At 44.1% G+C, this 23,279-nt stretch overlaps 1 protein-coding gene across 1 annotated transcript; it reads right to left on the reverse strand.

Moving 5' to 3' along the window:
* Positions 1–4,558: 4,558 nt before the first annotated feature.
* On the reverse strand, positions 4,559–22,014 carry LOC115138196 (arylsulfatase J-like). The gene is given in 3 exon segments (XM_029674784.2): positions 4,559–5,736; positions 5,739–7,101; positions 21,082–22,014. Coding segments are annotated over 3 exon segments (1,695 nt in total). The 5' UTR covers positions 21,390–22,014; the 3' UTR covers positions 4,559–5,712.
* Between the last annotated feature and the right edge of the window lie 1,265 nt (positions 22,015–23,279).

The following is a 23,279-nucleotide window of genomic DNA, read 5'->3' on the forward strand; positions in this document are numbered from 1 at the left end:
ACAAAACTAGGTTGCAGGCAGGAGAAACAGAGGGAGAGAGGAAAGATGGGCAAAGAGCGAAAGAAAACGACGGGAAAAGTTGGCATGGGAGAGGATGGGGCATAGAGAGAAACAGGAGAGGGGCGGGGGGTGGAGAAAGAGAGCGCAGGCAGCTAACGGCTGCCAAGAACAGTTCCAGTTGTGCACGAGTGAAATTGCACATTACAGGAAATCCCCATGTCTACTTTCTGGGGCTGGAAAGGAACTCCCAGCCAACAGAATCTGTCCATCGCAACACAGTGAGAGAAGAGGGTTTTTCCCCACACACTCACACATAAGTCCATACACACAAACACGCAGACGCACGCACACACATTCTATAGAGACAGGAAAACACGTGAGCACACACTAACTCCCACATCTCTACAAAAAGGGACCCGATAAGTCATTGTTAATATTTTTGACTTAACTCATAAGCTGTGTATGTTGCATTACCACCGTTTTACGAGCAGCAGGTATGACAAGCAGTGTGTGTGTGCGACAGCGTGTGTTCCTACATACACTTCCCATCATAACAAAGCACAGCTGCTTCTGTTCCCACAGGCAAAGGATGTAACATCCTGACACATCAATCACTGACCTCAAGGTCAATTCCTGGCGCCACATTCCACCATTGACAAATATGAGTGGGGGTGGTGGCCATAGGACTCCATGACTTCTCCTGATTGGAATGTGACCTTCCTGCCAAGAGATTTGGAAGTGCAAGACACGTGCAGTGTTTTCTGTGGGCGTGCATTTTGCAAGAGTGACCAACACGTTTGGCGTTTTCTGGTTGCGTTTTTAGGATTTCACATGGATTATTGTTACCATCTCTGTATTTTCTCTTGCTTGGACATGATCTTTATCCTCTTTCATCACTGGTAGAGAGAGAAATGGTTCAGAACAGGATCTTAGCCGAGTCGTCGTGTTCAGATGTAGTCGTTGGCAGCCGATCCGGCTTTCCCATCCCGTCAGCTAGACATTATTCGACTCATTTGCACCTTGATCAGGCGGAAACTCATACCATACATACCGCGAAGGCGTGGCTGTTCACACGAGTGCTGAATGAAAAGCTACCACAATGACATATTACAACACTTTACCCAGTTCCGTGTATTACTGATCGTTTTGAACCTTTTCTATTATTCCAAATGGGTGCTAATGGGCAGTTTATCAAGGAGTAATGAGCATCCTCTTGGGTTGATGGATCACTTTACCCAACTCAGTTACGGGAAGTATTGTACCCACAGTTTTGTCCCCAAAAGAAGGAATTTATTACCAAGAATCACAAGAAAATATGGAGAGAGAGCAGGAGAGAGCAAGACAGAAGAGAGTTATGGATTAAACTGTTTCACTGGCAAATGAGTTCGAGGGGGTTCCAGGGGAGCTTCTTGAAATTCTCATGTGCACCAATATTAGCATACCCACAATGCACTAACCTCCCCCTCTCACTTCTGTTAAAGAAGTGTGACTGCCTTTAAAAAGCAACAAACTGTTTCTGACTCGTTAATTATGAGTTTGGAACATTTGTGCGTCACAACGGAAAATTTAAGGTAGTGTTTTGATTTGACGATGTCCATTTTCCCACTAAAATGGGGTGAACAGCTGCAGTGATTGCTCTCTATCCAATAGCAGACAGTGAGACAGACATGCCCAGCAGCTCCGACTTTGTTTACACGTTACCCATTTTTTTTTACCTGAGAATCGCTGCACAAAACACTTTAGTTAGATGTAAGATTGCGAAAATAAAACATTCCCGGATTAAAGGTCAAAGTTATTTACAGATTTCTTGAGTTATCTTAGATTCATTCGGGAGATTTTGAGGAAGTCTGCAATGTCTCATAGGGGATAAACACTTCAAGGACTGAAATCACGTTTTTCTAATGAGCAACAGAAAAACACACGTACCAACCAGTGTTCAGTGGCTCTTTAAAAGGCGAATTTAGCTTTTTTTTACAGCCAAATGTTGTTTTTTTAAATATGTAAATGAAATGTTATAGAATGGTCCAGACACTTTTTTTGCGATTTCACTTGTTTGAGGAACTTACCCCCCAACCAGCAATTAAATTCCTCATCCTCATTTTGCAGTATGGGAGCTCAACAAAACAAAAAAACACCCACATACATCATTTTAGAAATGCAAATACTCTTAGTATAGTGATGCAGTTCTTTAGATGTTGTATTCATGAAATTGTGTCATTCCTAACTTTATCCGCAACGTTATATTCAATTTTGTGCGACTCAGGCAATACCGCTCTTACAAGGAACTGCCAAAATAAAGGAAACACTTGAGTAAACGAGGGATACAAAGTATATTGAAAGCAGGTGCTTCCACACAGGAAGTTCCAGACACTTGTAGAATCTATGCCAAGGCACATTGAAGATGTTCTGGTGGCTCGTGGCGGCCCAACGCCCTATTAAGACGCTTTATGTTGGTGTTTCCTTTATTTTGGCAGTTACCTGTAGCAGCCGGCTACACGGAGAACGGGAAATGGCTCGAATCATTAGGCATGACATAATTTCATGAGTTACAACATGTAAAGACCTGCATCACTGTACTGAGAGCATTTGCATTTCTAAAAGGACGTATTTGGGTGTTTTTGGAGCATGTGTTCATGTTGTCAGAGCACCCGTACTGCATAACGAGGATCAGGCAATTCAATTGCTGGTTGCGTTAAGTTTCTCAAAATTAAGTGAAATTGCTGGAAGAAGAAAAAAAAAAAAGTGTTGGGACCTTTGGGATCAAGATCCTTTAATATAGAAGCTTTTTGTCAGTGAGGCTGTGTTTAACCTGTTACCTCTACACTGGCAGCCTTCTAAACCCATGGAATCCATCCAGGTGTATATGGATAAAAAGTCTTCATTGTAAAAGTTGGTTCCCATGAGTCAAAACTATTCACTTAGACAACCATCTATATGAACCAGAGGCCAAGGATCCACGGCATAAATAACAAGATTACTTCTTCACCTGCTGGGGATTTACAGTGGTCTACAGTCATGGGGAACCATCTTTATTTCTGCTCAGTCGGTTAGCGCAGGTAAATCCTGGGGAGGGTTCCAGTGGTGAACTCTCTGGCTGTCTGGATGGGGAACCATGCAGGAGTGTGGAAGGATCATGCTTCTGGAGCTGGTTGGTTGGTTGGAATGAGACTTATGACCTTTCTGAGCTAGGCTTTGAATACCGGTATTTTACTTTGTCATTTGGACAGTATCGTAGCATTCATGTTTCAAAACAGAAATCAGACATTTTAAATTAATTAGGAAAATAAAATAAAAAGCTACATAAATGAGTCTCTTTACTCAGTAATAGGGCCATGAGTAATAGCACCAAGCACTTCGGCTAACATTACTACAACCATGTTAAATTCATGTAAAGAGCAACATATAACAGCACACTTTTATAGAAATACATTTTGTAGAGGGATCCATCATTAGGGCCATTTAACATCATTAAATGAGTTTTATTAGTATTTTATGGGCCAATCAAAGTTATAGCAGCTATTTTGTGCTTTAAACATTGGCGTGCGTACCTCATCACAAAGTGTGCTTTCGTGCATATGTACATACACTGCATTGCCAAAAATATGTGGACACCCACTCATCGAACATCTCATTCCAAAATCACGGGCAATAATATGGAGTTCGTCCCCCCTTTGCTGCTATAACAGCCTTCACTATTCTGGGAAGGCTTTCCTCTAGATGTTGGAACATTGCTGCGGGGACTTGCTTCCATTCAGCCAAAATAACATTAGTGAGGTCGGGCACTGATGTTGGGCGATTAAGCCTGGCTCGCAGTCAGCGTTTCAATTAATCCCAACGGTGTTCAATGGGGTTGAGGTCGGGGCTCTGTGTAGGCCAGTCAAGTTCTTCCACACCAATCTTGACAAACCATTTCTGTATAGACTTCGCTTTGTGAACGGGGGCAGTGTCATGGTGAAACAGGAAAGGGCCTTCCCCAAACGGTTGCCACAAAGTTGGAAGCACAGAATCGTCTAGAACATCATTGCATGTTGTAGCGTTAAGACTTCCCTTCACTGGAACTAAGGGGCCCGAACCATGAAAAACAGCCCCAGACCATTATTCCTCCATCAAACTACAGTTGGCACTATGCATTCAGGCAGATAGCATTCTCATGGCATCCTCCAAACCCAGATCTGTCTGACGGACTGCCAGATGGTGAAGCGTGATTAATCACTTCAGAGAACGCGTTTCCAGAGTCCAATGGCGGCGAGCTTTACACCACTCCAGCATTGCACATGGTGATCTTAGGCTTGTGTGTGGCTGCTCGGCCATGGAAACCCATTTCATGAAGCTCCCGGACGAACAGTTATGTCGCTGTTTCTTCCAGAGGCAGTTTGGAACTCGGGAGTGAGTGTTGCAAGGAAGGACAGACAATTTTTTAAAAGCGTTTTCTGCTTCAGCGGCCCCGTTCTGTGAGCTCGTGTGGCCTACCACGTCGCGACTTATGCTCCTAGACGTTTCCACTTCACAATAACAGCACTTACAGTTGACCAGGGCAGCTCTGTCCACATACTCTATATATAAAAAAAAGTATGTTTATTGACAGCGTCAAGCAACAGAAAATCTAATTAAATACTGTTTGACTTAAATGGTTGCAAGTTACATTTCTTTGCCCAAAACCATGTGTTTTGTTTCCATTTAAGGCATTTATGTTTTACTGTTCAACACCGACTGATGAATCTGGCGCTTCAAGGCAAGCAACATAGGAGTTGAATCTGGCACACTGGACCAAGTTCAACTTTATAGTATTTTCCACTAAAATAAAAAAAAGGTATGAAGTAGCCACGTGCCATCGGCTGCAGTGACAATGTGCAGCAGACATAGAAAACTTTCCTGTCACACAAAACAAACTTACTGCTGCAAAAATTGGGACTGATAGATTTGTCATTGACAGCGAGAGAAATCAAGCGACAAAAAGTGAGCAAGAGATAGCGCAAGGGAGAGATGTGGAAGTACAGAGAGAGAAAGATGAGAAAAGACTCCGTGGCAGAATGAGACAAATGAAGAAAAAAATACATTGCATCGTGGTCTTTAAATTTTGTTAGCTAGTTTGTTTTACATTCAAGTTGAACTGGAGCCACAGCAGACAGACCTAAGGGGGGAGAACATACATTATTCTAAGGTTCAGACCGACTGTGCTAATAAAACAAAGTAAATCTCAGCTGACTAGCAGATATAAATCCTACATTTTCATATTCTTGAAAACACTGCAATCAACAGCTAATAGAATAAACTGTTTTGTTTAGTTGGTTCTTTTTATTTCACCCAAAATATATGACGCTGTCTGTAAAGATTAATTCTATATTTATTTTCCCTCTGATGAAATGTAATGAATCTATTAACAATCTGAATGTCACAGGAATTCAAGCATGCAATAAAAACCAGAAAAACAAACATTCTTTTAAAGGCCTTAACCCATAGTCATGAGGTCTTAGGTGTTGGGTCTGACAGTAGTGATTTAAAGTGGGTATTTTCCATAAAGCCTACTTTTAGCCTACTCTGAGGCAAATCTATGTCCATTTGTCCATTGATTTCCCATACTATCCAAGCACCAGTCCATTCAAGTCTTCAAATCATTGAGCAGGACAAACCTTTAAGACAGATTGTGTGTCAATCCCTGAGATCTGACCATCTAAAAGTCTTTCACACAAAAAGTCACAATAAAAAAAAAGTCTAATCCTCCCCCTTTCTTTTCAGAGCTTCCTCTTCTTCGCTTTCTTCTTCCGTCTCTTCTTGGCCAGGTAGTTAGTGAAGAGGTTAGTCTCCGTATCGTCTTCATCCTCTTCCTCCTTGTACCAGGGTCCCCAAACCCCTCCGTTAAAGTTAGGGTTGGAGCGGGAGTCTTTAGCCGGGTAGCGCACCGGGATGGCCGTCCTATTGTACTGTGCTAGCCTCAATAGCATCTTCTTCACTATGTGTGGGTAGTGTAGTGACAGGTCCACTCGTTCATAGGGGTCTGCTGTGATGTTGAACAGCCAGATGGACTTTCCTCGGTCCCAGCGGATGCGTTCGTTATGCCAGCGGTTGGTCAGAAGTTGACTGGAGAACGTCTGCGGAGGGACCCAGTCGCTGTAGCCCGGCACCCCAGTAAGGAGCTTCCAGTGACCGACCCGGAGGGCGGCACGGATGGCCGTGTTCCAGAGGCCGTAGCCGGCCTTCCAGGATCCATTCTTGGCCTTAGTGTAGATCGGGTCAATGTTGTGTAGGATGTCCTGTCGGGGGGACGGACGGCCCTCGCTGATGGCCTCCCACACGTCGTACCCGTCCAGGTTGAGGTCTTCGTCCAGAGTCCCCTCCCCCAAGGACACCAGGGTGGGGAACCAGTCCGTGATGTGAATCAACGCCCGACATTGGGTCCCCTTGTTCACAAGCAGGGGACTATGGACGAAGCCTACAGCCCGGATGCCCCCCTCCCAGTAAGTTGCCTTGCTCCCCCTCAGTGGCCAGTTGTTGCCCCCGGCCATGGGCTGGCCCCCGTTGTCTGACGAATACACTATCACTGTATCGTCATAGAAACCGTAGCGCTTTAGCGCCAGCGTGAGGTTGTGGATGGCCTCGTCCAGGCAGGACACCATGGCGGCGTACTTGCGACGATGTAAGTTAGGGATGGACTTGTAGCGCTCCAGGTAGAGAGCGGGCACCTGTAGCGGGGAGTGGACCGCCTGAAAGGCCAAGTAGAGGAATAAGGGTTTTTGAGGGTTGTGGTGAGCCAGGATGTCCACAGCTTTTTGGGTGAACATCAGGGTTGAGTATTGGCCCCTATCTTGTTCCCAGGCCGCCTCCTCCCCTTCATAGAGATCATAGCCACACATGCCAGGACCGTCACATTTATAATGGCTATAGTAATCACCGCTACCCAGCAGGGACCCAAAGAAGGTGTCGAAGCCACGCTGGGTGGGCATGCAGCCGCGTTTGTAGAAGCCCAGGTGCCACTTGCCCACCATGTGGGTGGAGTAGCCCGCCTGCCGGAGTTTTTGTGGCAGTGTGACGTTCTCCAGGGGCAGACAGTTGGCCTGGGTGGGCCGGATAACCGAGTGCTGGAGGCCCGTGTGGATCTGATACCTGCATGGGACACAGAAGAAATGGTGTTAGTCAAATCAACCAATCAAATCTTATCTATGACCTTTTTTTTTCACAAAGAGAAAGCCAGTGGCTAGGAAACACTTCTAGTTTATCTAAACATTGAGAAGAACCAGTGTTTTAAAAAAAAATACCATCCTCATCTGGCTGGCCAGAGTATCCAAAACAAGTCACACATCATAAAGCATTTGCTTACATTTACAGCTGAATATAATATAATTGCAGTATTATGTTATGACAGGTTCATACATACGCCGCCATGACTCTGCTGTGGTGTTTGGACATTTCCTACCTCCACTTTTTTCTACGCTTGAATTGTTTCATGGCATATGATGTGCACACAAATTGCTCCGCATAGGGAAAATAGGCTATATTGGATGATAATATTTGGACAATTTCAACACGCTACTGTATACATTTCCAATAAACTAAACCAAACTCTCCCAAGGTTCTGGTAAATCCATTTAAAAGTTCATGCAGTTCAAGTTTCTAAAACAACAATGAATCCTTTCACAGGCCATTTAAATGCAATGAGACAGCACATAAAACAGCTTTGCCTAACAGATTACACACATTATGCAATCTAATTGTATTTACAATGGACTTAGTCCAAAGCAAACAGGTTTAAAATGACAGTTGACTGCTTGGACTAACACGGGCCGGCAACCAGAGAACATAGTGATGCTTGACAGGAGATGTCCAAGAGCAATATGCCAGAGGATGTCGTGGTAATAGTGGTGGGTATCTGGGGGCGAAGAGTGTCAACACGGAAAACCCATCATTCAAGAGTCAAGGCAAGCCAGGAAACAAGAGTTGTGACCTGAAACTAACGATGTTCCTAACTTTCTATATTGCGACGGCCATTTTGGCAACGATCGAGACAGAAAAGAAAGCGACGAATTGTGTCGACTTTGCCTTGGTGTCTCCACGAGGCCGGTGTTATGAGAGTGACAAGAGTCTTTGTGTAGAACAGACCGGAGTTCCCGAAAAAGGACCACCTGCCTATTGTCATGAGCAAGGAAATAGTAAACAATCAAAAAGTCCAGAGGTAATCGTTCCCCTAGTGGTAACGATCAAACCCCAGACAAACCAAAGTTACTGTGTGTGCAGTATATCTATTGACACAGCTACTGCCTATGTACACACGTCTTATTATGAAAGCATCTCTTTGTGCTTCGCGAGTACCTAAAACCAGTCGGTGATTGTATTTGGCAGTGGGAATAAGGTCTGTTTCGTCATATCAGACCATGTAAATACTGCAAACGTTGGTTTTAAAATTGAGCACTTAAGTCTCGGGAATGTAATCAAGGAAGGCACTATTCTGTTAGTAACGTGAAGTCAAAAGCTGCACCTACCTTCATGTTCAATGACATAGTGACTGATTCCTGGCGAGGTTACCCATGCTCGACCCCGGGAGCAACAAAGCTAGTCTTTTTTTAAAAAGCGGGTCCTCCCATGTCTCGAGGTGACGGCCCGTCTTGGCTCAGAAAGCGAAGCAGCCTGGGACGTTGGAGCCGGTCTCGGTAGTAATTACATCCGACTCTCCTGTGCTGCTTTTGGACGGAGAAAGCCAGGCTACTTCAAATCCATCATCGTCCTTTACGTCGCTCTCATCCCGCTTAATGGCAAAACAGGCAACCACTCACTAAGGCGAGGTAGAGAAAATAAGAAGTTGGTGTGCACTTTGAAAGAAAAAAAAGAGGCTTTGGCCAGAGGGAAGCCAGGAGGTGGACAATCGAACCTAAGGCTTCCTTAGCAGGGTCTATACTTTTCACAGTGGTAGTGCAAGCACTGCAGCTCTGTGCAGAGTCACTCCTGGGGATCCAAATCTATGCTTTTCATGTGGAATTATACCTCCCCTCACACAAAAACAACCCATGCTTACACAGAGTATGTACATGTACGCACGCGATCCCCTCCACACAGCACAGCTTGGCTGGTCATCGTCCTACGCTTGAAGTCATTGGTCGGTGCTCCTGGTTCAGTTTGGGCTAGGTTTACGATGTGTAGGATCTGCAGGTTAAAGCGGCAGGAGTTGATTTTTAAACTTTTCCCACGCCCCCCCCAAAAAAAAACACTCGCTTATTCACACTTGGACATAGCCCTGTGCAGGTCTTTGCATGCGTTTTTTGCATACTGCATCTTGGAAGTGCAAATACTGTGGAGTACACACTACAGTAACACCTTGCCCTTGACTTAACTTTAATAATTTAAAAAACATGGACTGGTCTAAGTGTTTTAGGGAAACTGGCTAATAATTCCCTTAAATTTACATTTACATTTAAGTCATTTAGCAGACGCTCTTATCCAGAGCGACTTACAAATTGGTGCATTCACCTTATGACATCCAGTGGAGCAGCCACTTTACAATAGTGCATCTAAATCTTTTAAGGGGGGTGAGAAGGATTACTTTATCCTATCCTAGGTATTCCTTAAAGAGGTGGGGTTTCAGGTGTCTCCGGAAGGTGAGAAACTGAAAGTTAGCAATGCTGTTGAGTTGAAACACAGGGACGTTCTAAGAGGTTTTAGACATAATTGGTTATTCCCTGAGGTACATGTAATTCACTTAATACTGTCACACAATATTAAACGGTCAGACACAAGCTGAACAGTTTGCAAAATGGCATAATGATTGGTGTGTGTGTGTGTGTGTGCACAAGCTGTGTTTGTATGTGTAAAGCCGCTATGTGCGCATGTTTGTAAGCTTATTTGTGCATGTGTGTGTGCGTATGTCTGTGTGCTTGTTTGTATGCTAAAATGACAGAACATGGTTTTGCTAATGGACCTCGGGAGAGGGTATTGGCGTAGTCTCTCTGGCATACAGTATTCTATGCCTCAGGAGTCATTCAGGTGGGAGGACCATCTTACTGAACAACTGAACAGCTCTTTCTCCTCCTCCTACAAAGCACTGCGTGGCAGATGTGTCTCAATGAACGCTGCACAGTCGCTATGGTAGTAAAATAGCGTCGTTCACAACACACCTCCCACTGGGCACACACACAGGGGAATCAGCGCCGTTTCCACGTCATTTCAATTCAATTACGTTGAACCTACATGGACCAGACATTGAATTGACATCTGTAGCCAGTGTGCTGGTGGCAGTGTTGTTGTTTGGTCCCATCGCCAGCAGACTGTAGTGGAGTTACATGCAACACGCAGGGATAGAGTCATAAGTAGAGTATATACACCAAACATCTGGCATCCACAACCTAAAGATCCTCTAGTGTCTTTTGAAAGGAGAATGACTGTAGCATATGGGTTAACCTTTTACTGCAGTGGGCTAAAAATCAGGGTCACACAAGAGTTGTTCTTGGTAGTCTTAAAACACATTTACTTTGAAACGGGAGTGTACACCTCACACACACACACACACACACACACACACACACACACACACACGGTTATGGGCTTACAAAAAAAGGAAGACGCCTGTACCATGTCAGATATAGGGCGTCCCAATATTACACATCACAAAACCGTTAAGTATAAAAGTATGTACAAGTATAAAAACATTTAACAAACACTCCACTAGGTCATTTTGACTGCAAGAAAGACCTACGTAGGTCTGAGTGGCTCCTAGGATTCTTAATTTTATTTTTTTAAAGTATTTTATTTTACCTTTATTTAACTAGACAAGTCAGTTAAGAACAAATTCTTAACTGACAGTGGGAACACTGCCTTGTTCAGGAGCAGAACGACAGATTTTTACCTTACCAGCTCGGGGATTCGCTCTTGCAACCTTTCGGTTACTAGTCCAACGCTCGAACAACTAGGCTACCTGCCACCCCACTAGGCTACCTGCCGCAAACAAGTGAAGTGGGGCAGTTTAAAATGCTATATAAACTTTAAGACGTAAGATTTAACATGTTAGTGAATCAGAATTAATCTAGGAGGATAGAAATGATAATCTAAACGCTAACCATTCAGTGGGGCACTACTACGGGATCTGGGATGACAACCAGATTGTGTGTTGCTTTCACGTGGGTCTGGGATGATCACGTCTCACCAGTTAGTGGTCTGAGTAGGGGCCTCTCAAAATCGCCACAACAAAACACACTGGGGGGTAGAGGAAGCATTGTTGCCCCCGGCGATCATTAACTGGATCCAATATGGATCAAATTAACTAATATAGTGATGGAAGAAAATAAGCCAAGGGAAAAGCAACATCTGTCTTTGGGTAGAGACCAGAGAGACAATCAAGCAAGCTCTTTTGGTGGTCCATGGTGGAACTTGGCGCCGAGCGCGTAGGCTTTGACTAGAGCTGAATCTGAACCCCAATTGCCATTATATAGTCAGTGACATACATTGAAGTGAACTCAAGACTTCACAACTGCAGATAATAAATGTGCAGAGAAAACTTTAGTTTCCATCTATATGCCATCTCTCTGTTTAGCGCTTTTCACAAGCAATTATACATCCATGTTTACTCTTCATTTGCCCATAAATGTCTATTAAAAAAAAAGTGCTTTTTCTGGAGGGTTTTCTGCTCCATTATCTTCATTCTCAGCCAGACGTGGACCAGCTTGTATACATTCCACTGGCGTATAAGATTAGATTTTCCATTCCTTCAAACTTCATTTGTTTTTATTTGTCCAGCTTCGTATTAAAAAGGCAAGGATTGAAATCTGGGATTGAGAGGAAGGGACAATGTCTCCCTGAGGGCATATTTTCCTTCAGATTTTTAAAGCCACACAAAATCACAATGCAACAACACAGTTCGAAAAAAAGGACAGATGCACGTCAGAGCTGTGTGTGTATAATAGAAGAGTCTCTTATGTGTTCATCCGAAAGATAGAGTGTGCCGTGTGAAAGAGAGCAAGTGTGTGTGTGTGTGTGTGTGAGCGCATGTGTGTTTCTGCGAGTGCGTATGCGTGTGACTGCACAAATTCATCTACGTATGAGAGAGTGTGTGAATTCACCATATAATCCTAACCCTCCAGAGAGTCTTATGGGATGCTGGTGCTCACATACCAAAAGGTTACAGGCGTGTAATGAGAATGTCACGCTACGCAGTCTCTCATCCCTAAACAGATCAGTCATCTAAAACAAAAGCTCTTGACGTGGACTGGAATTCAAAAGTATCCTGGTCTATATCTATGGCATTTCAAGGGAATGGGTCATTGGCCTTGAATGTGTGGGTCTTGAGTGGTTGAAGGACATTTCTGCTTTCTAGTCTTTATGGGCCCGTAATTTTTTTTTATTTTTAAATAATGACTGGAGTAGTGAGCGTATTCAATGTGCCTCCCACCCTGTCGCATACAGCCCGTTTACAGACCCTCATTAACATCTTATGGCACGAGCTCATGGTTCTTCCCTACTTTAAGTCCATATCAACCAAATTACAGTACAGCCACAATCTCAAAACACCCATTGTAAATCACACTAGCTTATCGCCCTGGTTTATTTATACACAGCCGCTGGACCAACAAATCACAACAAGCCATTAAAACACAACTCAACAAGTGCAGCTTGCAATCACAGAATCCCACAAGGCACAACGGGGATACCACTACTAGGCTACACAACCACTGGGTTCTAGGCCTATACCAGGTTTCAAACCATCACTATCCCTGGGCCTGGGCCCGGCTCCATGTGCCAACCCCACGGAACTGTTCCACGTCCTCCCCACATATGGTTCGAATAAGCAGCCTCTCCTCGGCTCTCGAAAACTAATGAAATTTAGCCTTGGAGCGGTGTGGTTCCCTCGCTTATTCCCTTCCTCCCTTTCGACTTGATCCGACTGGACCGCCCCTTCAATCGCACTTCTGCTGCGCCCTCTTTGGCACTCGTCCTCTTTAACCCATCCAGGACTCAAAACACTATAGCTTCCCAAGCTCTTATCCAGACCCTCCCTTAAACCTTCATTCCCTTATTCACACGTTGGCCTTGCTTCACATATCCACAGGTTCACTTCGTCAACCGACCCAGTATGCATTCGCTCTGCAACCCAGTGTGCTGGGATGGAGTGAGTGTATAGGGTGAAGGAAAGGGTAGAAGGTGCAACAGAGTGAGGGTACAGGGTGAAGGAGAGCGAGATGTACAAAGAGAGCGACAGCTCAGTGAAGCGACATGGGGATGGGTGAGTGAGAGGGGAAGCTGGGCGACTGTGGACAGTCTCTGCATGGGGGCTGGAGAAGTGGAAGGTGAAACTTGACTGGGGTGAGAGGGCAAAAAGGGGAGAAAAAAAGAGAGAGAAAAAAAAAAAGAGTAGCTCTGTGCAAATAAACCACGGCTCTGCCCGCGGTTTGTTAGAGTTACAACTTACAGCGCCTTGACACCAAGACAGCACAGTGTTTGGTTTTATGAAGCTGCCCTTATCCACATTGGTGATGTCCTCCACGCAACCCAGAAGCCACTGTGGGTCACATTCCTGATCATTTGTTTGTTGATGGATGGAGGTTCATCAGCGATGTGGGCCTTTGATAGCTAAACAGAATGTAGCTTTACGCCGATTCCACCGGAGTCATCCCCCGTGGGAAGTAGAAAGAGAGGAACAGAGGGACTGATAGAGGTGTGTGAGAGGGAGAAAAGAAAGCGTTTCGGGAGATGGGGGGGGGGGGGTATTCTGGCTATTTTCTCAATAGTTTTTATTCAGACTAGTCACATAAATCTTTATAAAAAGGAGTGCGTCTGAGAATGTAATAGTGAATGTAGACTACAGCAACGAGACATAATTCAAGTCCATTTTAAACACTACCTGACAAACAGCTTTGCCAAAGTTCAGTTGTCTTCTATGAATGCCTAATTCCACATCCGTGTACTAAACACCTTTGACAGAGGCCACACATCAGCTCTGTCCGGACACGTTTTGTCGTCATGTCTCTCAAGCTGTGAAATACGCACATCTTTGATACTACCGGGTGTGTTTACAAAACTTTCAGAAAAATGTCCTTTGTCCCAACCGCCTTGTCTAGCAGGGAAGTTATTTCAGAGAACCTGGTCTTGAGCACCAGCCAGTCTCATACGCATTTCCACAGACATAGTCCACATTCTTAGACTTTAATAAGGAATGCCATAACCGCTGCCAGGTCAATGCAACCTATGCCCTTTCCTTGGTTACAACTCCTCACTTTCCCAGGAGTGAATTACTGAGTAGTAGAGTGAGAGATCATGGGGTTTGAAGAGCCCTATAAGTCAAGGGCTGTTGTTGAACTTGGGAGGCAAATGCTCAACTGAAGCCTCAAAAATGTTTTTTTTTTCTGCCGCTGCCCTGAGGAAAACCAGAGGTCGAGGTGCTTCGATTCAGAGCTGCTGTAGCAATTTGTTATGCAGCACCTGTCATTGGGGGGGGGGGGCTTTACCTTTGTACGAACAGCAGCAGCACAAATGGGGTTCACTTGTCTGTCTCCATCTCTTCTCCATTACTGACCCCATAACTTTCTCCTCTCTCAGTCTAAATAACATAATGTTTTTTTCTGCATAGAAAAGTATTGGGCAGGTCGCTTAAGGGTATTTTCAGGCCGCCTATGTCCAAACAGTAAAAAAAAATATATATATATACATATATATTTTTATCTCATTTTCGGGATGGAACATTTTCTGAGTGTAAACTTATATAAAAGTATGTATAAGAGAACTAACAATCAACTAAATAAACAGCCTGGTCTCAGACTAGATGTAAATATCTGAACACTCAAATTAGTATGATATGTAACCATAGCAAGCGTAACATAAGACAGATGGTTACTTAACGCAAAAACAAAAATATGGTGGTTGATCAGGGTGGGTGTATAATGTGAAGAGGTGGAACAAAAGTCGTGAGTTTGAATCACAACACGGACAACTTTAGCATTTTAGCTACTACTAAACACATTTTTTGCTACTTTGCAACTACTTAGCATGTTCGCTAACCCTTCCCCTAACACTTTTAGCTAACCCTTTAACCTAACCTTAACCCATAGCCTAGCTAATGTTAGCCAGCTAGCTAGAATTCACAACATATCATACATTTAGCAAATTCACAACATATAATACAAATTGTAATTCATAACATACCATACTAAATGGAGTGTCTCGAATTTACACACAGAATATACAAAATGCTCTGAGACCAGGTTGAAATGAAAGCTCGACAGTCAGGGAGAATCAAAAATCAAGAATTAAAATTATGCATTCAGGGGTATTTCTGTCATGGTATGGGGCCCCTGTTGATTTTATTATAATGTTTGAGTCACTCAGAGTGCGCAAGACACGGCAAAATGTGTAGTACTGCAGGAAATTCGCTTTAAAACTGCAGTTTCTCTCGCTCAGCCTCATGGCCCACAGGAGGGCCTTTACAATTTTAAAATGGAGTTTAATGAGGTAAAGACAGAAATACATTTTTAAAGAAAGCTGCGATTTCAGTGGCTGGGTCAGTCTTGCATGCTGCCACCACCTGATCTCTGCAAATGAAGGACCTGAGGCCAGAAGACAGTGGGCGCTTGTGTGTGAAGGATCAAGTCTGGGCCTCTCTCTGGTATCCACGTGTTGCATTAAAAGCAAAAGGGAGAGTGGTTGAGTGGGACAGACAACATTTGACCTGGCCATCTCTAATCCTGCACAACAAGCCGAGTGGAGTGAGTCGATTCTGGAAAACCCTCACGACTCAAAAGACCATTGTCACCATCACAACGATCGCTTCTCTTTTTAGGACCAGTGACCGGAATGATAGTGAGGGGGCCCAGCGGGGTTTAGAGAGATTTTGTGACGTTTGTGCAGGCCTACTCCTGGACTAAAAAGCACATTGAAATGGAGAGTGCTAACGCAGTCCAGAAAGAGGCTTCATCAGCCTTCATGCAAGATTATTTTCTTCAGACAATCCTTCCACCGAAAAGGCTCAACAACAGCTCTTACTATGCAAACACAGCAGACGAAACACATGGTCATATATTTATTTCTCACCAGAATAACGCACTCACCTCGTCCCTGCAATGCCCAGTCAGTGGCAGTGCCATGGGGGGAGGGAAAAGGAGGAAGAAATGGCTGATATTACCTCGACTTGAACTTCATTACCATACATGTCAACATGCCCCGGGATATCTGGATATTTTGACCTGTCAGTCCCCTTCAGTCCCCTGGGTAGAACTTAATATTTACGAGGCAAGACAACCTGTCCATCTAGAGACCGTTGAGAAAAAAAAAAACACATTTCAAACTACAGCCCTCTGGTGTATAGCTGTGGTTTACAATTGGGGTGCAACAATAACAACTGGAATTTAAATTGAGCGTGTGTGTGGCAAGGGGTCAGATTCCGTTGGTTGCCACGCCAACCAGCCCAAAACCCCCCAAAAACAATTACGCCTCAAAAAAGGAACCCTAAGCGGCGAGCAAAAGTTTAGAGATCACAACAACCACCCTTTCAGCACGATATTCAAGGTACTATATTGCAGGCCACAAAAGGGGAAAAGCATTGACATCTTGACATTTTAACGGCCCTATAGAATGGATCATGGGACAGACATCTGCTGAAATCCCACCGCAAAGGCATGGAAGGGAAATGCAGTCTGGTCCCTCCAATATACAGCACATAGCAGTACCGTAGCTCTCCTCACATTTCTATCCATTAGGAAAAACACACACACAAAGGGCCCTTAATCTCCCCTTTGGAGGACACCGTTCTGTTTCAAAACATAGATTAAAAAAAATGTAAAACACCACCACTCTTGCAATCATCCTTTCAGGAGTAGCCTGGTAACACAACTGTATATACACCCCGACATTTCCATATGTACAACGGGGGTGGGTGGAGTGGGCAACATGGGAGACACTTTTTTTCATAATTTGCCAGAATAGGTGCCCAGGCAGACACTATAGGCGCAACTGAACTATCACATTTACATAAGTACTCGGACCCTTTACTCAGTACTTTGTTGAAGCACCTTTGGCAGCGATTAGACTCGAGTCGTCTTGGGTATGACGCTACAAGCTTGGCACGCCTGTATTTGGGGAGTTTTTCCAATTCTTCTCTGCAGATCCTCTCAAGCTCTGTCAGGTTGGATGGGGAGTGTCACTGCACAGCTATTTTCACATCTCTCCAGAGATGTTTGATTGGGTTCATGTCCAGGCTCTGGCTGGGCCACTCAAGGACATTCAAAGACTTGTCCCGAAGTCACTCTTGGCTGTGTGCTTAGGGTCGTTTTCCTGTTAGAAGGTGAACATTCGCCCCAGTCTGAGGTCCTGAGTGCTCTGGTTTTCATCAAGGATCTCTGTGTACTTTGCTCCGTTCATCTTTCACTCAATCCTGACTGATCTCCCAGCCACTAAAAACATTCCACAGCATGATGCTGCCACCACCATGCTTCACCGTAGGGATGGTGCCAGGTTTCCTCCAGACGTGACGCTTGGCATTCAGGCCAAAGAGTCTAATTTTGGTTTCATCAGACCAGAGAATCTTGTTTCTCATGGTCTGAGAGTCTTTAGGTGACTTTTGGTAAACTCCAAGCAGGCTGTCGTGTGCATTTCACTGAGGAGTGGTCTAGCCACTCTACCATAAAGGCCTGATTGGTGGAGTGCTGCAGAGATGGTTGTCCCATCTCCACACAGGAACTCTGTCAGAGTGACCATTGGGTTCTTGATCACCTCCCTGACCAAGACCCTTCTCCCCAGATTGCTCAGTTTGGCCGGGCAGCCAGCTCTAGGAAGAGTCTTGGTGGTTCCAAACTTCTTCCATTTAAGAATGATGGAGAGCACAGTGTTCTTGGGGACCTTCAATGCTGCAGAAATGTTTTGGTACACTTCCCCAGATCTGTGCCTTCACAATATCCTGTCTCGGAGCTCCAAGGACAATTGATTTGACCTCATGGCTTGGTTTTTACTCTGACATGCACTGTCAACTGTGGGACCTTTATATAGACAGGTGTGTGCCTTTCCAAGTCATGTCCAATCAATTGAATTTACCACAGGTGGACTCCAATCAAGTTGTAGAAACATCTCAAGGATGATCAAGGGAAACAGGATGCCCCTGAGCTCAATTTCGAATCTCACAGCAAAGGGTCTGAATACTTGTGTAAATAAGGTATTTATTTTTAAATGATTTGCAAAAATGTCTAAAAAACCTGTTTTGGCTTTGTCATTATGGGGTATTGTGTGTCGATTGACGAGAAAACCCATTTAGGAATAAGTAACGTAACACAATGTGGAAAAAGTCACGGGGTCTCAGTACTTTCCAAATGCACTGCATCTGTAGCCTTTTCCTCTGTGGACCCAGACGGTTGCTATAGCGGCTCCACTTGCAGACAGTTAAGTTGTTACTGTGCATCGTTGTTCTCCAGCACTCAATTGTGCATTTTGAAATGTGGATCTTGAAGCAATCAAATGTATTTCATAAAGCCCTTCTTACATCAGCCGTTGTCACAAGGTGCTTATAAAAGAAACCGGGCCTTCAACAAGAAAAAGGGCAAGCGGTGCAGATTTAGAAGAACTAGTGGCTAGGAAAAACTCCTTAGAGGTGCAGGGACCTAGGAAGAAACCTAGAGAGGAACCAGGTGTGAGTGAGATGAAACAGCCGATTCAAAGCAGTCATTGTTGCACTTTATATTGTGTGCGGTTGCATGCATTTGGGTGTCTTGAGAACACACTGTAACTGAAGTCTGTCTGCATAGCCTTTCAAGTCACATTGCGCTTGCATGCAGACGTGGGATACTTCAAAGGGCTCTTCTATTATGCTCCAGTGAAACACAGTCATAACGCTCCAATGGACCTTAGTCTCGAGCAATTTAGCCAACAATTAAGTCTCCCATGCACAATTCATTTTGACTATTGATCACCTCGCATGTATAAGGCAGGCTAATTAGTGGAAATAAGTAAATCAGTCTGAAGAAGAAGACAGGTGGAATGGTCACCTCTTGACTTTATAACACTTTAACACACTCAGTGCATTGGCCCAGCCTGGTCTCATAGATTAGACATAACATAGTAAACATACATACAGGACACTGAAATGAGTTCATGGGACAGATACTTTGCAACTTTCCACTTGGCTACCCCTACCAACAGCTCTGTACCCCCCACAGCAACTTGCCCAAGCCTCCCCCATTTCTCCTTCACCCAAATCGAGACAGCTGATGTTCTGAAAGAGCTGCAAAATCTGGACCCCTACAAATCAGCCGGGCAAGACAATCTGGACCCTCTCTTTCTAAAAGTATCTGCCGCAATTGTTGCAACCCCTATTACTAGCCTGTTCAACCTCTCTTTCGTATCATCTGAGATTCCCAAAGATTGGAAAGCTGCCGAGGTCATCCCCCTCTTCAAAGGGGGAGACACTCTAGACCCAAACTGTTACAGACCTATATCTATCCTACCCTGCCTTTCTAAGGTCTTGGAAAGCCAAACAGATCACCGACCATTTCGAATCTCACCGTACCATCTCCGCCATGCAATCTGGTTTCCGATCTGGTCATGGTGCACCTCAGCCATGCTCAAGGTCCTAAACAATATCATAACCGCCATCGATAAAAGACAATACTGTGCAGCCTTATTCATCGACCTGGCCAAAGCTTTCGACTGTCAATCACCGCATTCTTATCGGCAGACTCAACAGCCATGGTTTCTCAAATGACAGAGTTCAGTGTGTCAAATCGGAGGGCCGGTTGTCCGGACCTCTGGCAGTCTATGGGGGTGCCACAGGATTCAATTCTCAGGCTGACTCTTTTCTCTGTATACATCAATGTCGTCGCTCTTGCTGCTGGTGATTCTCTGATCCACCTCTACACAGACGACACCATTCTGTATACTTCTGGCCCTTCTTTGGACACTATGTTAACAACCCTCCAGACGAGCTTCAATGCCATACAACTCCCCATCCGTGGCCTCCAACTGCTCTTAAATGCAAGTAAAACTAAAATGCATGCTCTTCAACCAATCACTGCCTGCCCGTCTAGAATCACTACTCTGGACGGTTCTTGCTTAGAATATGTGGACAACTACAAATACCTAGGTTTCTGGTTAGACTGTAAACTCTCCTTCGAGACTCACATTATGCATCACCAATCCAAAATTAAATCTAGAACCGGCTTCCTATTTCACGCACCAGCAGGTATATTTCACTGGTCACCCCAAAGCCAATTCCTCATTTGGCCGCCTTTCCTTCCAGTTCTCTGCTGCCAATGACTGGAACGAATTGCAAAAATAGCTGAAGTTGGAGACATATCTCCCTCCTTAACTTCAAGCATCAGCTGTCAGAGCAGCTTACAGATCATTGCACCTGTACATAGCCCATCTGTAAATAGCTCACCCAACTACCCAACTTTGCACCCCAGTATCTCTACTTGCACATTCATCTTCTGCACATCTATCACTCCAGTGTTTAATTGCTAAATTGTAATTATTTCTCCACTATGGCCTATTTATTGCCTTACCTCCCAAATCTTACTACATTTGCACACACTGTATATAGACTTTTCTATTGTGTTATTGACTGTACGTTTGTTTATTCCATGTGTAACTCTGTTTTGTTTGTGTCGCAATGCTTTGCTCTATCTTGACCAGGTCGCAGTTGTAAATGAGAACTTGTCGTCAACTGGCCGACCTGGTTAAATAAAGGTCAAATAAATCAAATGTAAAAAAAACTACTTAGCACTACCTAACCCTTTCCCTAACCGAACATCTATCAACCCAAAGGTTGTGAGGTTGAATCTCACCACAGGCAACTATAATTTTAGCAACTACTTACTACTTTGCAAAGACGGTGCATGTTAACTAACCCTTCCCCTAACGCTTTAACCTAAATCCTAAACTCAACCCTAACCGCTAGCCTTGCTAACGTTAGCCAGCTAGCTAAAATTATTGTATGTTTTTCAAATTCATAAAATATCATACGAAATGGGTAATGGACATCCACAAATGAATACATACCATACGAAATGTAACATACTGTGTCATACTAAATGAAGCGTCTCGGATTTACGTACAGAATAATACGAAATGCTATAAGACCAGGTTGACTGACCACAACTGAATACCCACGAGACAGGAGGTTCAACTCACCTGCCAGTCATCAATTGACTCCTGGAAGGGCTACAGAGAGGCTGCACATAGTAATTCTCCAGTTTCACTCCCTGCGCTGCCAGCCTGTCCAGAGTTGGGGTTTTGATCTCGGACCCATGGTAGCCCACGTCCCGGAAGCCTTGGTCATCAACCAGGATGAAAATTATGTGAGGTTGAGTGGTCTTGTCACGATTACTCACTCGGTTCTGCGAATTGCCATTCCAATTTCCCCACGACATCTGATAGCCACATGTCAGTGAAGTAAACGCGAATAAACTCGCCAGGACACTGAAGATAAACATCTTCATCCCCGACGTTTACGCTGCATCAAAAACCAAACCACTCGAATCATTGTGTTAGTCTGAGTAAAACAATATATAAAATTAAGCGATCGTTGGTTTGCTACATTACAACAAAGTTATTGGCAGTGGTTGTCATGGTGGACAACGAGCGAATGCGGTGGAGCGTTGCACATGTCCCGGTGTAGCAGCCCTTGGAAATTGTGTTAGCATTGTCCTCAATGGCCTACTCTCATACTCTAGCCCGATGACAACGTTTGTGTTCAGTAGCCGACGAGAATAGCAGTCCAGTCCTTTCAAATGCTGCAACACGCGTGTTTGAAGTCCCCACCATTAAAACGTTCATCCAAAGTTCTGCCACGCAAAACATCTTCCCGTCGGAATGCTCTATTCCTCGTTTGAAACGTGGCTCTTCTTACCAAAATCGTTGAATCAACTTCACTCTTCACTTAAAACTGTGTTGCATCAATCGCGAACCTCACTTGTGTTTCTTCTAGGACGTGAGAGATTTGACAGGTCCTTCTCTCTCAGCAACGAGTCTGTTTTAGAAACACCCGCTGGCAGCTGTAGGGGCTGCTCTTCCGTGTGTGTGCGCTCCACCATCAAAATCAAAGAGCATTTGTACAAAGAGCATTTGGATCAACCTATTGATTGGGTTGTGACAGTGTGGATTATACAACGGGTGGGTATAATCCTGAATGCTGATTGGTTTAAACCGCATTCCACAAATTTCCACTGGCTAAATCTATGACGTTTAAATGCCCATTTGCACTGTTCCATCTGATCACGCAATCCACTGTTTTATCAGCCCAGCCAGGCAATTTATAAACTTGATCTCCACTATAAAAACTATTTAAAAAATCTTGAATCATTAGCTCATTGTTATGGATGTATCCAAATAGAAAACAGTTCATGCAAATGAAGCTACTTTGCTGTTATTCTGGCTGCACTTTTTGATTTGACTGTAAATTAGCCGTAGTTGGCTAGCTAGCATACAATGGATAAGAACATTGCCAGCCAGTATGGCAATGTAACATTTAAAACGAATGAATGTCGTGTCCATAGATTCAGAACAAAAGGACTGAATGACTGTATGGTCTGCCCCTGGAGACAGTCACAACGTTTGTAATAACAGTGTTGGGGAGATAAATAATAATCTATTGCAAATGGAGGAAAAACATACGTGGTCTGTATTTTCATCTTAACATCTTTAAAACATAACAGTTGGAAGCATTCCATAATGCAGACTTCAACCAACACTCTGATGTCTAGATATGCCATTTATTTATGGAAGGCAATAACTCGATTGGATTTATAGTGGATGGGCATCTGTAAAGATTTGGACAGCGTTTTCATTTGAAGATCATTTTTTTAAATCACAAAAAAAATCTAGTCTGAAGGCTAAAACTTCCTGTTAGTCCAACATACAGGAACACATGTGTCCTACTGCTTGATTATCCTATTGTATTTTTTTCCCTCTGGCTTACCTTATGGCTCATGATGAACTAGGCTACCTCTCCCAATTTAGGAGTAGACTTAACCTCAGCTGAATGAATCCTTTCTCTGACGTTATCTCGTTCATTTTCTGAGGGGGAATAAGCAGTTGGTTAAACCAAGCAGTACTACGGAAGTAATCGTAGTATAAGTGGTGGGAAAAGTACTGTATTGTCATACTTGAGTAAAAGTAAAGATACCTTAATAGAAAATGACTCAAGTAAAAGTGAAAGTCAAGCAGTGAAATAGTACTTGAGTAAAAGTATTAAACCCCTAAACTCATCCAGAACGCCGCAGCCCGTCTGGTGTTCAACCTTCCCAAGTTCTCTCACGTCACCCCGCTCCTCCGCTCTCTCCACTGGCTTCCAGTTGAAGCTCGCATCCGCTACAAGACCATGGTGCTTG

The sequence above is a fragment of the Oncorhynchus nerka genome, linkage group LG12 (assembly GCF_034236695.1).
Source record: "Oncorhynchus nerka isolate Pitt River linkage group LG12, Oner_Uvic_2.0, whole genome shotgun sequence".
Classification (NCBI taxonomy): domain Eukaryota; kingdom Metazoa; phylum Chordata; class Actinopteri; order Salmoniformes; family Salmonidae; genus Oncorhynchus; species Oncorhynchus nerka.